At 35.6% G+C, this 17,925-nt stretch overlaps 1 protein-coding gene across 3 annotated transcripts in view; it reads left to right on the top strand.

The window, feature by feature from the left end:
• The window catches only part of LOC135109065 (RING finger and CHY zinc finger domain-containing protein 1-like), a 103,180-nt gene that overhangs the window by 19,244 nt on the left and 66,011 nt on the right, over positions 1–17,925 (top strand). For all 3 annotated transcript variants that reach the window (XM_064020089.1, XM_064020088.1, XM_064020090.1), the window contains exons 2-3: positions 2,033–2,194; positions 15,858–16,013. In XM_064020089.1, the coding sequence (XP_063876159.1) occupies positions 2,033–2,194; positions 15,858–16,013 (318 nt within the window). The remainder of the gene's footprint in view (positions 1–2,032; positions 2,195–15,857; positions 16,014–17,925) is intronic.

Below are 17,925 nucleotides of genomic sequence, written 5' to 3'. Positions count from 1 at the left end.
CAACACTGACACCCTGGCCTTATGCCTGTATTCTGGCACATGATGCTTGCTCTTCTCTCTCAATAAAGAATGAGACCAAGCCCTCCAAAAAGGCTTATCTCAACAGCATTATATATTTGCCAGTTTACTAGGTCTTCCTCTCTCTTGCTTTTCTTAATGTCCTCCACAAAATGTTTGTATTACATTTTTCACCCACTTTTTTCTTGACTGATACTATGCTGCTTTCCAGACCTCATCAGCCACTGATCACTGCCATTAAAATCACTTACTTCCTGCCCTTTTGCATACTTCATATGCTTTGGCATGGTCTTTGGCATGCCTTGACCCCTCCTTGACTTATACTGACTAAATACTGCTTGGTATAATTTTTAAATTAAGTCAGTCATAAATTTCTTTTGCAGTATGCATTTTTTCTGTATTACTATTACTCACTTCAGAGTAGGGCTCAAACTTCTTCAGTTGTTCTTTTCTCTTGCATATTTCTTACATCTAAATTTTCATGATTCCATATTCTTTCATCAGGTCAAAGTAATTGTCACCATTTTTCCATTTTCTCTATTTGAAGCATCATGGCAAGAGAAAGCCTTTTCCTATTATCCTTATCACCAGGTATCAGCATGATTGCATCTCCAATTAGGATTATAAGGAACAAATTGTAAGGTTTACATAGCTAGAGGCAGAAGTGTTTGTACTATTAGGAGCACTGCAAATATGATTGCTAGTTAGCAGAATGCGTTCTTAATGGAATGCTTTGATTCAGATCTTGAGTTTGCTAAATAGAGCTCTACTTTAAATGGAATTCCATTAAATGGAGTTTCTGTTGCATATTCTTTATCATCTTTATTTCGCATACACTTAGTTTTTAAAGACTCTTCATTCCATACATTCTTGCCACCTTCACATTTTCCTAACGATCAGTAACTAGGACCAAGTCACCTGTGTTTGGCAGTTCCCTAGAGCTGTCCAACTTTAAAGGATCTCAATGATACTTCATACTTTTTATGAAAAGCAGGGAATTCTGCACTGAGTCATGGTGTGAGTCCATATTTCCTACAGACTCATCACTTATCACTCCATTTACCCAGAAATACATTTGTCTTGAAACCAACATATGACCTTATCATCATCAGTACCCACCATTTATCATTTACTATCAACATTTACACTGCTTACTACATTAAATCTCTTGGCATCCTGCCAAAAAAACAAAAACATTTTCTAGTTAGCAAACACAAAACACAAATGTTTTTTTCCTAAGAAATTACTTCTATTTGCTCTTAACTATTAACTATTGCATTAGTTGTATCTCCACATGGAATAAAAACTTACTTAATTTCATCTATGTTCTCTTCCTGATCATATGATTTAATAATTTCAAGCCTTTATAGTTATGATGAAATGTCTGACCACTTCACATACATATTCATTGTCACACTCTTTAGCCTGTGGCATTAAAGTATTCTTAAGTATTCTTGATTACTTGTGTAAGTTTCATGTTATTGTTATTGATAGTTGCCATTAACTCTTAGATATAGATTCCTTAGAAAGACATAGGCTGAGAGGGGATCTGATAGCAGTCTTTAATATACAAAATTTATAATAATATATAACAAGAAGTACTTGAGCAAAATTCTCATGATCAGTAATCAGGATAGAACAAGAAATAATGGGTTCATGTTTGATAAAGTTAGATTTTTTAAAATGAGATGAGAAGAAATGGTTTCTAAAATAGAGTGGTAAATGAATGGAATGAACTTAGTAATCAGGTTGTTAGTTCTGAGCCATTTGGGAGCTTTACTTAAAAGATTAGTTAAATTTATGGATAAGGATAGTGGAAATAGGTAATTATGTTTCATACAGGGACTGCCACATGCAGGCCTGATGGTTTCTTGTAGATTCTCTTATTTTCTCATGTTCTTAATAGTCAATAGATTAACTTTCATTCCTTGCCTTATCTTTTCAAATAATATTTCATGTCATTATAGAATTAGGTCATATCTTCTAAATTCTAAATGAATGGTTATTTTCTCAGAGCCCATGCTGCAAACAAAACTATATTTGTCGCTTTTGCCATGATGAAAGTGAGAATCATCCTCTGGACCGGCCAAAAATTACAGAAGTGGAATGTCTTGTTTGCAAGCAGACACAGCCGTTCTCACAGACTTGTGGAAATTGCGGCATCATATTTGGGAATGTGAGTATCCTATTAATCTTTTCTGTGCTATGTGGCACATCCCTCCTCAGTCACTAACCACTCTGGGACATTTTTTCTTGTTCTACAGCCATCTCCAACATTATATGGACTAGAAAAGGCAAAATTCTTTTGGTACGTTCTTGAAAAAAGACTCTATACATTGTTCCTAGTGTTGTGAATTGTTGTTTATTGCAGTGAAATGGTTAACTTGTGGTTAGCGTGTTCTGAGGTTCTACATTATTTTTTTATTTTTTTTTTTTAGCACTTAGTACAATACTCATGAAGCATATTCAGATTCCTTCCCAATAAGACTGAATAGGACAACAAAGCAATATCTCAGAGGGTGCACAACTTTTTATTTATTTATTTATTTATTTTACTTACAGGGAGGTCCAGTCATACAAGCATCCATTATACGAGAAACCAATGATACAAGATGTGTAGATTAGGGACTATTTTCTTTAAACAAGCACAAAAATCCAATGATACAAGCTTCAGCCCGAGGCGAGTAAAATTACAAACTTTAAAATGCCCACCTTCCTGCACCCTCCTGCTAACACATCCAGGCTGTATGGTGATGTACAATGATTCAGACACACAGAGACAAGTTTGTGAGCACTGGAAGACAACCCTACACCCCTCCCTTGTCCCCATTCATTCCCCCCCACCAGTCCTCTTTTAAACTGAACTTGGTGTCTCTCAGACTCCCACTCTTACAGCCTTACTGCTTGTTATTATACTCATACTCTATTATCATTTTGCTTGCAAGCATATTTACAATACAGTACAAGTGCTTTATGTGACTTATCAGTTCTTGGATGTGTTATGGTGCTACTGCTGGCATGTTCTTTCATTCACTATCTTTTGTGTGGTGTTGTATGCGTGACTGACCACATGGTGTGTAGATTGTGCCATATTTTGCCTCTCAAGTGCCAATTTTGCCTCCCAAGCAGCCAGTGAGTCTTAGTAGTAAGGCTAAGTGAGCTAGAATGCCAATAACACTTGCAAAGAAAGTAGAAATTGTTAAGAGGTATAAGAATGCTAAGCAAGTTACCCTCCTTGATTAATTGACTAAGTATTGGTGAGTGTTATGCACTTTTCAAATATTTAATTAATATGAAATCATGTTCTTTGTATGCTTTTTTAATTTTCATGCTGCTTTATTGACAATTATGTAGCAGATATGTTTGTTGCATTAGGTATCTTACATTTTAGCTTGAAAACTTACCTTTGGCAATGGTCATGGAACATAACCCCTTTTTCCATTAGTTATGTGTTTCATCAGATGAGAATTCGATTCGCTATATGAGCAATTCAAATGGAACCTAACTGCTCATGTCGGGACCTCCCTGTTTTTTTTTGTTTTTTTAGGCAGTTATTCATGTAATCCCCTTTTTCCATTAGTTATGTGTTTCGTTATATGAGAATTCACAATACGAGCAGTTCAAATGGAACCTAACTGCTCATCTCATCAGGACCTCCCTGTATTTTATTTTTTTTTTAATCATCTAATCATCAAGCAATTATTCACTGCAAAAATTACTCATTAAGTCTCATATTCATGAAGGTGAAAAGATAAATTTATATATATATATATATATATATATATATATATATATATATATATATATATATATATATATATATATATATATATATATATATATACATACTGTATGTATATATATATATATATATATATATATATATATATATATATATATATATATATATATATATATATATATATATATATATATATATATATATATATATATATATATATATATATATATATATATATACCTCTTAGGGAAGTGCTTAGTACGTATATATATGATTTCCTTTTTGAGTGATTTTACAGTCGTCAATTTTGTTTGTATGTATGAGATTTGTCACTAACAGTAACAAAGAATATTTTGGCAAGTCGGGAGTCGATATTTTCTTATACATACCTATCCTTTGGACTCGGAGTTATTATGGACTGAATACTTCTGTAGGAACTGAAACATACTTGGAGGTTATTTTGTTTTTTTCACTGCATGCGTCAACATGAATATAATATCAGAGCAATAAAATGAAACTGAAAGCTATGGTATTAGAGAGGGATACTTTTTTTTGTTATAAAGGTTTTGGCACACTCTCATTGTTGCATGCAGTTGGCTACACAGGGTGGGCTGCTGTGTTTCCCCAAAATCATCAGACAAAAAGGTAAGTTACTTTCTTCTAGGAAGTTATTTCTCAAATCTATGATCAGTAAGGCATAAGAAAAAGGAAACAAGACTTCAGAGTAATCAGAAAGGAAAACTGAAAATCATAAAATTCATAGCATGTTCTATTCTTGGAGAACTGCAGGTGTAGTAACCATGGCCTTGAGATCGGGGATGCTGCCAGATGCATAACAAACCATTTTGTTGAATGTACAGTTCTTGTTTATTAATAGGTATTTGTAATGTAAAGAAGTACTTATTTATTACATACATTATGTGATTGTGGAAAGTATATTTAAAGGGGAGAATAAAGCTTTAAAAAATATAAATATAAAATTCCACACCCCTTGTTTGATATCGTGAGCTCTGAGAAGGGAAAAAATCCAAGAATTAAAATCGTATGGTATCCACACTTCCATTCGTGACATTGGAATAATATATATATCCAATGATTTGTTATTTTTTTCTCATTTCACGGGATAAATAAAAAAATATATGAAGAGAATGCAACCTGACATGACCCCTATCTCTAAGAAAGCACAATACTGTACAGGTTAAGAGTGAATGAAAGCATAATTATGTTGAGACAGTGACTTAAGGTCTTGTGCAGTCTGAGTGATTTGTTATTATAGCAGTAGCAGTAGCAGCAAATCACCACAGATCACCTAGTGTGGAAATCTATTTAGCATAAAATTATAGTCTCAAGAAGTGAAGAATAAATTGTGAGCATTACCATTCTATCTGTCACTGTAAAGCTCAGCTTTACATATGCTTATCAAAACACAAAAAGGAAGGGCACAAAACTGATGGGCCAGCTGCTGTCCTGTGCTTCTCTTCAGTAACAGCAAAGAAGCTTCTTTCAATGACCAATTTTGTTCTCAGCTTTTTTGTGTGTTTGAAATACATAACTACAGAGGTCATATAAACTAATTTTTGTGGGAGGCAAGTAATTTGAAATACTCACTAAAGGTCAACATCATCCCTCTTATTTCTTATTCTTAGTATACATTCCTGTGTATCAGTCCTGTTAGTATTGTTGATCTAAATCTATTATTTCACATGACACACAATGTAATACCACTTTCTTTGATTTATTTACATCTTAAATCATCCCAAATTAATCTAATTTATTTACAAAATAATACAATGATTACTCATCTTAATGAAGATAAAGTTACAGAAAAACTTTTCAATGCTCTGGATGTGAATGTTGGGAAATTAACCACACAGGAAGGTTGTAAAATATCCAAAACAGCTTTTGCTGTCTTACCCAAATCTATTAGCTGAAGATTTATCTGGATGTCGTGTTTTGAGCTGCTGGGGCAAGCTACTGATGTACCATTCATTCATATATATATATATATATATATATATATATATATATATATATATATATATATATATATATATATATATATATATATATATATATATATATATATATATATACCCTTTTAGTGTGCTGTCTTGAGAGTCCTTTGTAGCATTAAGAATGATGGAATCACATCTGGTAGCTTTGTTTATTGATGGATTAGATGATACAGAGTGTGCTCGCTTCAGAGTCTAGCCATGAACTGACCTCTCTGTGGAGAGATCAGTCACTATTTATTTGCTACAGATCATTAAGAGTGTGTGAGAAAGACAGAAGAAGAAGGAAGATGGAAGGAAAGGGAAAGGCATTTATGCACACGTGTTTCCCCAAGGGACAGAGACACTTGTTGAGGGTGAGATGAGGTGGGAGCTATCACCACAGGTAACAGAGACACTTGGTGAAGATGAGATAAGGTGCAAGCTGTCACTTGAGAAAAGTGACATTCCTCTGGGATACAAGTAGTAGTAGTAGTAGTTTTATATATATATATATATATATATATATATATATATATATATATATATATATATATATATATATATATATATATATATATATATATATATATATATATATATATATATATATATATATATATATATATATATAGTGGAACCTCAGTTCTAGAACTTAATTAATTCCTGAATGCCATTTGAAATCTGAAATGTTTGAAAACCGAAATGATTTTCCCCACAGGAATCAAAGTAAAAAAGATTAGGATTAATTAATTCCCAGACACCAGTCTAACCTGTTTTAGCAGCTTATGACAGATGCTCCCACAGCCGAGATGGTTGCTTCACAACATCTCCAGCTCACAGATTATTTTAAATGAACTTAGTGACACAACTCATCAGAAGATACTGTTCAGACAGTGCAGGTATTCTCTTTGCCACTGATCTAGTGAGGGAAGCCTTATAGATGGACACAGAAAAGAGCAACACACTGCCAAAATGAAGGTGCTCAAACACTTAGATATCTTGCTGCTGGAAAAAACTACTGGAAAAATGCAGTTGTGCAGTAATGATGGCATTGGGGGTCATTGAGGCCTGGGATAACTCCTGAGTGCCAAAAACTGTTTGTTTACATTGAGGCTTTTCAGATTTACCATATTTCAAAGATTGAATGACTATCATACACTTTGTGTCTCTTCTCTCCTCCAAATACATAAAAACTAAGTAAATATAGAAACTATTAATTAGTAATACTGTAAATGGCAGCTTTTGCTATGTCTTTTAATCTTTGAAATCAAGTAACTTTGTTCTAGAACCGAATTATGGTACTGCAGTTGAAGCAATGATGAGTTCAAAATTTTGTTTGAAAACCAATTTGTTTGAAAAGGGAGGCATTCAGTAACTGAGATTCCACTGTCTGTCTGTCATATATATATATATATATATATACTTGCACATAGTGAAGTCAAAAGATGATGAGGAAGTAAAGAGAAGAAGAGAAATGAGAGGAAGAAAGATGGTGAGAAGAAGGACAAAGGAGAGAGAGAGAGAGAGAGAGAGAGAGAGAGAGAGAGAGAGAGAGAGAGAGAGAGAGAGAGAGAGAGAGAGAGAGAGAGAGGGTGCAATGAATATTTGCCCCACTCACAGTCATATTTAAAGATTAATACACTACCCAGTCACCTTCCCTATTTACTTTCAAGACTTTCTCTGTGTTCTCTCATGTTGAGTCCCCCATTTTATTTAACTGAAGAGTTTATCTTGCCTACAGAATTATGAAAATGCATCCAGCCCCTGTCATGGGCTCATAATGATTTTTTTAAGTTGACAATGTCTATGGAACAACACTAGGTGTGAGTTGAGTCATGCACAAACCAGCCACCTGTGACCTTCTATTCCTTCCCTACCCCTCCCCTTTCCCTTGTGCATGAGTCACTCCTTGTGACAGGTGGTGAGCTTTGTGTTTCCCACACCTCAATTGTTGTCCAGCTGACCACAGGAGTAAATGTACATCTCAAGGCAGAGCAAGGCTTGGAGGATTTGCTTGATTTATATTTAGAGGGCATTTAGATTCAGATAATATTATTTGTCTACTAAAGTAGTAAGCCCTGTTGATGATAGGTGAGAAATAGATACCTCCAAAGGCCTGCCAGTGATTGTTGGGCCTCATAAGTTGCTAGATAAGTTTCCAACTGCCCCTTGGCTGTGTGTGTCGAGTATATGGCATTTTGGAGTAATTGGTGTACCTTCCATTTTGCCTGTGGGCTGTTTGTTCTCATCCGTGTTGCATTTGTTGTTTTTAAAATGTTATTGTATTCCTGTGCTCTTTTAAAGAGTTTGGACAGAGAGGATTACTGTACATTACTGTGTAGTAGAGTATTCTTCATTCCCAGGCAATGTTGTTCCTGTGAGGGGGCAGGACCTGCCTTCTGGAAAGTTGAATATAATATTGCACAGCAAAAGAAGAGAGTGTTCTACAAATGTTGGTGGATGTTGACTTGTTGGTGAAGGTGGTATTCCATAAACATTATAATCCTTATACTTGTTTGTCACTTGTTGTAGCTGTAACTCCTAGAATGTTGCTGTCAACTCTTTCCCAGCTGTTGGAGTGATTTGGCAGTCATGGTGTTCCCATGCCTGTAGGAGGTGGAACAGGTTGGCAACCTCAGTGTGTAATTTACCACAGGAAGCCAGAAGGACCTTGTGGAGGTGAATATGAGCTCCACACTATGCTGTGCAGGAGGCAGGGTAGGGAGACTGACCCAGTTAGTGGCAGCCAAGAAGAGGAGTGGAACCTGGTGTTGCAACCATCTGTGTACAGGGTGCAAGAGCCCTGAAGGATCTCATAACCCACAGTTGAGCCCCAAACCAAGTTACATAGGTGGTAACTTGGAGAAGCAAGCCCAGATAAAGGCTACTGTGAGAGGGAGAGGATTTGCATTTTATATATAAATATATATATATATATATATATATATATATATATATATATATATATATATATATATATATATATATATATATATATATATATATACATATATATACATATATATATATATATATATATATATATATATATATATATATATATATATATATATATATATATATATATATATATATATATATATATATATATATATATATATATATATATATATATATATATATATATATATATATATATATATATATATATATATATATATATATATATATATATATATATATATATATATATATCATTGAATGTGATAGCTAGTTGAGCATTTATTATTTTTCTTAAGATATTTTCCTTATATCTTATGATTGTCTTATATTCTTTTTTAATTGGCTGTATGACTTCACCGAAGCTAGTCATTTTCGCTAGATCGCGATTTCAGGTCCTTGACCCTTCTTCAGTAGCGAAGGTCTTTCCGTATTGAGGGTGTCGGAGAGAATGGCTCAAGCTGATTGCGGGGGTGTATTTATACCGGTAGGCTTGTCACCCCGCTGCATGTCCTGGTCTCTGATTTACTATGGAAAACAGTAAAGATGGAGCCATGCCTTTTCTCGAAGAAGGAAGATTTACCACCAGCGTCTATACAAAACCAACGAATCCTGGACTCTGCTTGAACGGACGAAGTGAGTGTCCCACGAGGTACAAGGATTCCACTATCTCAGCCTACATCAGAAGAGCGCTTACACACTGCAGCACGTGGAAACAAGTCCACCAAGAAATACAGCGCTCAACTCAAGTCCTCATAAACAACAATTTCACTGAAAAGGACATCAACCGCCTAGTAAAGAAAATTGTCGACAGCTGGCATAACAAGAAGCAACAAGAGGATAAGAAAGGGAACATCAACATCTTCTATAAAGCAACTTTCTCTACCGCCTACGAAGAAGATGAGAGGGCCATCACGCAGATTGTGAAGAGGAACATCAAGCCTTCCGACCCTGACAGACAAGTTAAACTGATAATTTATTACAACACCAAGAAAACCAGCCATCTTCTTCTGAAAAATAACCCCTCAAAAGAGAAAGAGAGCCTTCAAAAGTCACATGTCATATATAGGTTTACGTGTAACCAAGGAAACTGTGAAGTCCTTCCCTCCGCCTATGTTGGCATGACGACAACAAGACTCTCCCAACGACTAACTTTCCACCTCGCAGCGGGAGCACCCAAGAAACACCTGAAGGAGAAGCATAACATAAACATCACAAGAGGAATGCTAGTAGATAAAACAGAGATCCTAACTACATGCCCAGACACCAGGCGTCTCCCCATCTTAGAAGCACTATATATAAAAGAGACAAACCCTACATTAAATCAACAATCCGAAGACCTACAAGCATTACCAAGCGCGCGAAGACCCAGCTTGGATAGCAGCCCAGCACAGCCCGCGACAGCCATCAGCCAATCAGAGACCAGGACGCGCAGCGGGGTGACAAGCCTACCGGTATAAATACACCCCCGCAATCGCAATCAGCTTGAGCCATTCTCTCCGACACCCTCAATACGGAAAGACCTTCGCTACTGAAGAAGGTTCAAGGACCCGAAATCTCGATCTAGCGAAAATGACTAGCTTCGGCGAAGTCATACAGCCAATTAAAAAAGAATATAAGACAACCATAAGATATAAGGAAAATATCTTAAGAAAAATAATAAATGCTCAACTAGCTATCACATTCAATGAGATATGTATTAGAGAAAGATTCCTGCCCGTATACACCCTTAATATATATATATATATATATATATATATATATATATATATATATATATATATATATATATATATATATATATATATATATATATATATATATATATATATATATATATATATATATATATATATATATATATATATGAATGTGTGTCTGTGTGTATGTGTGTGTATTTACCTAGTTGTGTTTTACAGGAAAAGAGCTATGCTCATGCTGTCCTGTCTCCATATATATAAGCATCGAGCTTAACTTTAAATTTATGAATATTTGTTGCTTGTACCACTGTTTCATCTAAGTTGTTCCATATTTCTATGCTTCTATCTGGGAAACCATATTTCTTGATATCTCTTCTACTTGCTGTTTTCCTCAATTTCTCTCCATGTCCTCTTGTATCTCTTGAGTCCCACACAAATAAGTCTTCTTTGTCAACTTGATCCTTACCCTTTAAAGCTCTATATAGCAATCAGGTCCCCTCTTTCTCTTCTCTCTTGTAATGATGGAAGCTTTTATCTTCTTAATCTTTCTTCATAGGTTAAATCTCTCAATCTACCAATCAATCTCAAATCTACCAATTTGGTTGCAGCTCTTTGGATCCTTTCTATTTTCCTTATTTCCTTTTTATTATGGGGTGACCAAACAATTGTGGCATATTCCAGTTTTGGTCGAATCACATATTCCATCAACTTTTTCGTCATCTCTTCATCCATGTAAGCAAATGCCCCTTTCATCTTTCTTAGTAACTCATAGGTTTCCCCAGCTATTTTGTTTATATGTTTTTTGGGTATTAAATTATTGCTTATTGTAATTCCCAAATCTTTTTCTTCTTTGGTTTTCTTAATTAACACTTCTCCCATGATGTAGGAACTTGCCAGTCTTCTTTTGCTTTTTCCTAATTCCATCACCTTGTATTTCTTTGCATTGAATTCCATTTCCCATTTCTTACTCCATTTATTTATCTTAAGATCTTTCTGTAATATTTCACAATCCATATTGTTTTCCACTCTTTTCAATAATTTCACATCATCTGTAAATAGACTTACATAACTGTCAACCTCATCCACCATATCATTGACATACACCAGAAATATTACAGGGGCTTAGACTGTCCCCGTGGTACTCCACTTGTAACTCTACACCATTCTGATTTTTCTCCCTTTATTACTTTTCTCATTTCTCTGTCCCTCAAGAAGTCTGTAATCCAATTTTCTGTGTTGCCTTGCAAACCCCCTATATTTTGAATTTTCCATATCAGTCTCTGGTGTGGTACCTTATCAAATGCTTTTTTTTAGGTCTAAATAAACACAATCTGCCCAACCCTCTCTCTCTCTTGAATTATATCAATTGCTCTACTACAAAAGCTCACTAAATTCGTGACACAAGATCTTCCACTTCTGAAACCAAATTGTCTGTCAGTCAATGTATGTGTTTCCTCTAAATATTCCATCCATGTGTTTTTAACTATTCTTTCCGCTATTTTTGCCACCACACTTGTTAGGGACACTGGTCTGTAATTCAATGGATCTTCTTTATTACCCCCTTTAAAAATGGGCACAATATTGGCTCTCATCCAGACTAGAGGGATTTTTCCTTCCTATGGTATTATGTATACTTCCTGCCAGTTGTTCACAACATTCTTTAAATATCCAGTTGGACACTCCATCCGGTCCTTGAGCCTTACTTACATTCAAATTTTTCATAATCTTAATTTCACTTATGTCCACCTGTATCTCTCTCATCACATTGTCTCTGTGCCATGCTCTTTCTCCTTCAAATTTGCTTTAATGTCCACCTGTATCTCTCTCATCACATTGTCTCTGTGCCATGCTCTTTCTCCTTCAAATTTGCTTTAATGTCCACCTGTATCTCTCTCATCACATTGTCTCTGTGCCATGCTCTTTCTCCTTCAAATTTGCTTTCTTTGGTGAATACTGAATGGAAGCACTTGTTCATTAATTCCACTTGTAATTGTGTATCTTCATATGTAACGCCGTCTTTCATTAATTTATCTATTGTTTGCTTGTTTTTCATCTTCTCATTCACATATCTGAAGAATAACTTCGGCTCATCTTTGCATTTGTTAACTGTATCTTTCTCATAATTCCTTTCTTCTTCTCTCAGGATTCTGATATATTCGTTTCTTGCCTTCTTGAATTCTTCCCATTTCTCACTTCCTTTTTTTCTCCATCTATTCCATCCTGCTTCTTTTTCTTTTCTTGCTGTTGTACATCTCGTATTAAACCAGTCTTTTTTCTTTTTCACTTCCTTTATTTTGATCTTCATTACATATCTACTGACCCCTTCATTATAAATTTCCATGAATATCCACTTTTCCTGCGTATTACTTGCCATGAACAGTTGTTTCCATTTAGTCTCTGCAAAATAATCCCTCAACCTGATAAAATCTGCTTCCCTGTAATTATATCTCCCATTCTTGTAAATTTCATTCCTGTATTCTAGTGGACCACTGCCTATACTGAATTCAATTAACAGATGGTCACTTTTACCTTGTGGGCACTGTTAATTTATTCCTTCAATGATGTCCATTTCCTTTGTAAACAACAAGTCTAGCCTTGATGCCTCTTCACTATCCCCAAATCTTGTATTTTCTCCAATCCATTGGGTCATAGTATTTGTCACTATTAAATTTAGAACCATATATCACATGACTCTTCTCCTCTGTCTGTGGTCCACTCTTCCCAGCATACCTCCTTGAAATTAAAGTTACCCATAAGTGTTATATTATTACTCTCTGCCAATATTCTCTACAAACAGTTACTAGTATCCCTTAACAATAATTTATAATCCTCTTGTATCATGCATTTGTCTTTTGGGGTACATAAGCCACTGCAAAATTTCTTCCTTCTCCCTTCCTTTTTGTTTTAATTCTAATTACTTCCGCCATTACTTCTCCCATTTCAACATCTTCCACTGTTATACTCCTCTTTGTAAGTAACATGACTCCTCCTCCTTTCTTATTATTTCTATTTTTTTTCCACACATTATACTTACTATTACCAATTCTTATATTTTCTGTTGTCTTATTTAGTTTAACTTCAGTAATACCCATGATGTCGGGCTGCTTTATCTTAATATATTCATTCAATTCTCACAATGTTGATATTAAACCATTTATGTTTATTTATGCCACTGTCCACTTTATATTTTTCCATACGTTATTTACATTTTCTATTCTTTTTTTGTCAGATACCACTTCCTGAGCCTCTCGTCTTTTACCTTCCAATAGAACATTTTTTTCCTCCATTCTGTTCTCATTTTTTGCCTTTGCTCCTTTTATTAGATCGTTTACCTTGAGTCTTTCCTCCTCATTCATGTCCCTCTTTATCCAAACTTTCCTGTATTGCTTTATCTTGTCCAGTTTCCATGCATATGATATCTACTCCATGGCTGTTGTTTGTGCCCTAAATATTACTTTCAGTGGTCACTCTCCTCCTTCTGTATACTTCCCCAGTCTATGTATTTCCTCAATTTCACTTATCCAATCCTCACCTTCTCTCTCTCTATATTTCTTACAACGTCCTCTGCTACCTTTTTTTGTTCTTTTCCCTCTTGTATCTTACTGGCTCTATAATCCATTTATAACAATTCATTTATTTTTGTCCACTATGTCCCTTACTATCGATTCCTTCTGTTTGATTACTTTCACAACTTCCTTAATTAAATCTGTCTTTTTCTTCTTTTGCACTTCTATGATTTCTGTGAAGTTAACTTTTTCTTCCTCTTTTTTCCTTCCTCCAGATTTGATGTTCACTTTTCATCCCTATCACTTCATTTTCCTTTTTTTTTTTTACAATATCACTGTTTTCCTTCAATTTTGTTTTTAGATCAGCACATAGTGATTTCAATTCTTTGTTTTCCTCTTCCAGGTCGTTTTTTCTTTTTTTTTTTTTCTATTTTTTTTTTTTTTTTTTTTCACTCTTTCAATGAGGTCACTGATCATCCCCTCCATTAAAACCACTTTCCTTCCTTGCATTTTTCCATGTAGTTCATTGTCTTCCTCAAATCCTGGGAATGGTGACCCCGTTGGCAACATTCCTTTCCCACCTATGGCATCCACCCTGCTGGATCTTTTATTCATTTTACTATGTCTGTTTTTACTTAAATTTTCCCTTATTTTTTATTTCTGGAGACAGGACAACTTTACTTGAGCACAGCTCCTACCTGGGAACACATTCTAGGCTCTGAGTGGTGGCTGTGGTCGAGCAAAATATTTCTCTGCCGGAGCTTGGATCACTGCTTGTTTGCTCGACAATGAGTGTGTGTGTGTGTGTGTGTGTGTGTGTGTGTGTGTGTGTGTGTTTCACTATGAACAGTGCAGGCACAAAGTTTATGTTTTCAGACAAAGTAGATTATTCTTAGTCATAGTATCATTTCATGGATAGATACTGGTACTAAATTTTGCTTGCATCACTGACATTGAGTGGGAAATTCATAATGCAGCTATTTGGGGCCCAGTCCACATGAACTTCAATGTGTTACCCCAAGATACAAAGTATTGAAGTTCAAATTAATGAAGTTTTACTGTACTTGATATTTTACTATTCACATTTAGCCCAACAATTTTGTAGATATATTACTTCAACCTTTTAATTGTAGTTGTATGCAAGAATGAATAATATTTTGTATTGGTAAATGTTTGTGGTACTACCATTATAATTGCAATACTAATCATGAAAATTGGCTTTTTTTTATCTCTGTGCAAATGTAGGAATTATTATTTTTTATTGATATAAAACTCATATACAGTCATATCTTGTGATTCAAATGTCCTTCAATTCAAACAACTCCCAATTTGAACAGGGATGGCAAATAAATTTTGCCCTCAAACTCAAAAGCAGTCCTCCAATTCAAGTGATGCCACTCTGTCAGTTCCTCCTCACCCCTATCTTCCCCTCCTCCCCCTTCCCTGCCTCTCTCTTCCATCCCTTCCCATTTCTTCCCTCATCCCACCTACCTCTCTCTCTCTCTCTCTCTCTCTCTCTCTCTCTCTCTCTCTCTCTCTCTCTCTCTCTCTCTCTCTCTCTCTCTCTCTCTCTCTCTCTCTCTCTCTCTCTCTCTCTCTCTCTCTCTCTCTCTCTCTCTCTCTCTCTCTCTCTCTCTTTTTCTCCCCTTCCCTCCCTTGCACCATGTATTCTCCTCTGTGTGTCCCTTTCTCTCATTGTTCGTTTTCTCTCCCTTTCTCTCTTTTGTCTAGTTTCAAACTTCCCTCCCTGTCACACTCCCCTTCCCCTTATCTGTCAGCAGTAAGGTACATGAGGTACCACTGTACTTCATTGTCTGTATGGTTTTAACTAAATAATTGAAATGAAATTCAAATGTAATGGAAATGGCATAGCTTTAAGGAAATTTGAAATCATAAAGCAATATCTAATTTTTAATTATGGTTACAATTTTTCCAGTATTTCTGTGAAAAGTGCAAGTTATTTGGTGATGAGGACTTAGGGATGTACCATTGTGATGGTTGTGGCCTGTGTCGAGTTGGTGGCAGGGATAAGTTTTTCCACTGTGATACCTGTGAGCTTTGTCTTCCCACGAACATAAAAAGCTCTCATAAGGTGAGTAAATAGTTACTTCAGTACAAACATCATCATAATTTTCATGTGCAGCTTAAGTTTATCATGGAAAAAACATAAAAATAAATCTGGAGGTTAGGTAAAGTAGCTATAAGAGACACATCTCTGAAAATTAAACAACTATCAGGATGCTGAAGATAGATGCAAATCCCAGCTTCTTACCAATTAGGATAAGGTGATCACCAAGGCAAATTTTGTTCAACCTTGGCAACCTTGTCAAAAGATAACCAAGACTTGATTGAATTTGATCAACCTTGACCATCTTGTCACTACGGAGCTACATTAGGCTTAAATCAAGGATTATACAGGCTAGTAAATATATTTTAATGTATCCACGTAAGGACAAAATTCTGGCATTTCATATTAATGCTAAATATAAGTACACTGCTCTCTATTTGTGGATGTTAAGGAGCCCAGATCCAGATTATGGGCAAATTTTTGTAATCAATTGGTGCACCCCAGCAAAAATACACATAAAAGTTTTACACTTGACTTATGCTTAATAAAGCATTTCTGGGATCTGAATGTAACATGAAATATAATAAATAATAACTAACCAAGCATCAGTGTTAACTTCTGCATCATTCACTGTCTTAAATTTAATTCTCAACCCTAGAACACTACATCTCTACTAAACCTCACTGAAACACAGGTGTCTGAGGCAATCTTTTTCTCTTCTCTCCTACTTGCTCTATCCTCATTTTCAATCCAAAGCTGGATACTGTGTCTATGTGCAGCAACAATTTAACCTGCTCTCGTGCCCACACTCTTGAATTTCCGAATTCTCCACCATGTGGTTACAACTACAGAGTCACTCTCAAACTAAATTTAACTGTGCTGTTTACCTCTCACGTAACTTCTCTGACTATAAAAAATTCTTTGACTACTTAACTTCTAAAGTGGAACACATCCTGACTCCCTTCCCTTTTGCAGAGATCTCCATTCTTGGAGACTTCAGTGTTCCTCACCAGCCTTGGCTTTCTCTTCCTTCAATAACCATCCTGGTGAACTAGCCTTTATCTTTGCTATTCTCCATAACCTAGAGCAACTGGTGCAAGACCCTAGTTATATTTGTGACCATCTTGGAAATACTTCCGACATTGTTGACCTTTTCCTAACCTCCAGTCCTTCTTATGCTATCACCCTATCTTCTCCATTGGGCTCTGATCACATCCTCATATCTGTATCTTGTCCTATTGCTCCACTCCCTCCTCAGGATCTTCCAAGGTGGAAGTGCCTCTGACATTTTGCCTCTGCTAATTAGGGGACCTGAGGAGGTATTATTCTGATTATCCTTGGAATGACTAGTGCTTCTATGTCAGAGACCTTTCTTTGTGTGCTGAGCATATAATAGAGGTGATAGTGTCTGGCAAGGTGTACGTTCCTCACTCTTTTTCTTGACCTAAACCTTCCAAATTTAACACAACCTGTTTTTGTGCTTTACATGATAGAGTGGTGGCCCGCAAAAGGTACTTGAGCCTTTCATCACTGGAATTTCATGCACTTTATATTTCTGCCTGGAATTATGCCAGGTTTGTTCTCCATCTAGATAAAAACTCCTTCATTAATAGGAAGTGTCAAAATTTTTCAAGGTCTAACTTCCCTCATGATTTCTGGTACCCAGCCCAAAACATCTCCAATAACTTTACTTCTTCATCTTTGCCTCCCTTATTTCAACCTGATGGCACCACTGTCATCTCATCTATTTCTAAAGCTGAACTCTGCTAAAAAATTTGCTAATAACTCCATCTTAATGATTCAGGCTTGTTTCTCCCTCTCTCCTACTCTCCGACTACTTCATGTTACCCATTAAGATTCTTCGCAGTGATGTTGTCCATACCCTTGCTGGCCTTAAACCTCGGAAGGCTTATGGATCTGATGGGGTCCTTCCTAT

Source organism: Scylla paramamosain, chromosome 18 (assembly GCF_035594125.1).
Source record: "Scylla paramamosain isolate STU-SP2022 chromosome 18, ASM3559412v1, whole genome shotgun sequence".
Taxonomy (NCBI): domain Eukaryota; kingdom Metazoa; phylum Arthropoda; class Malacostraca; order Decapoda; family Portunidae; genus Scylla; species Scylla paramamosain.
This window is presented reverse-complemented; position numbering and strand designations above follow the sequence as displayed.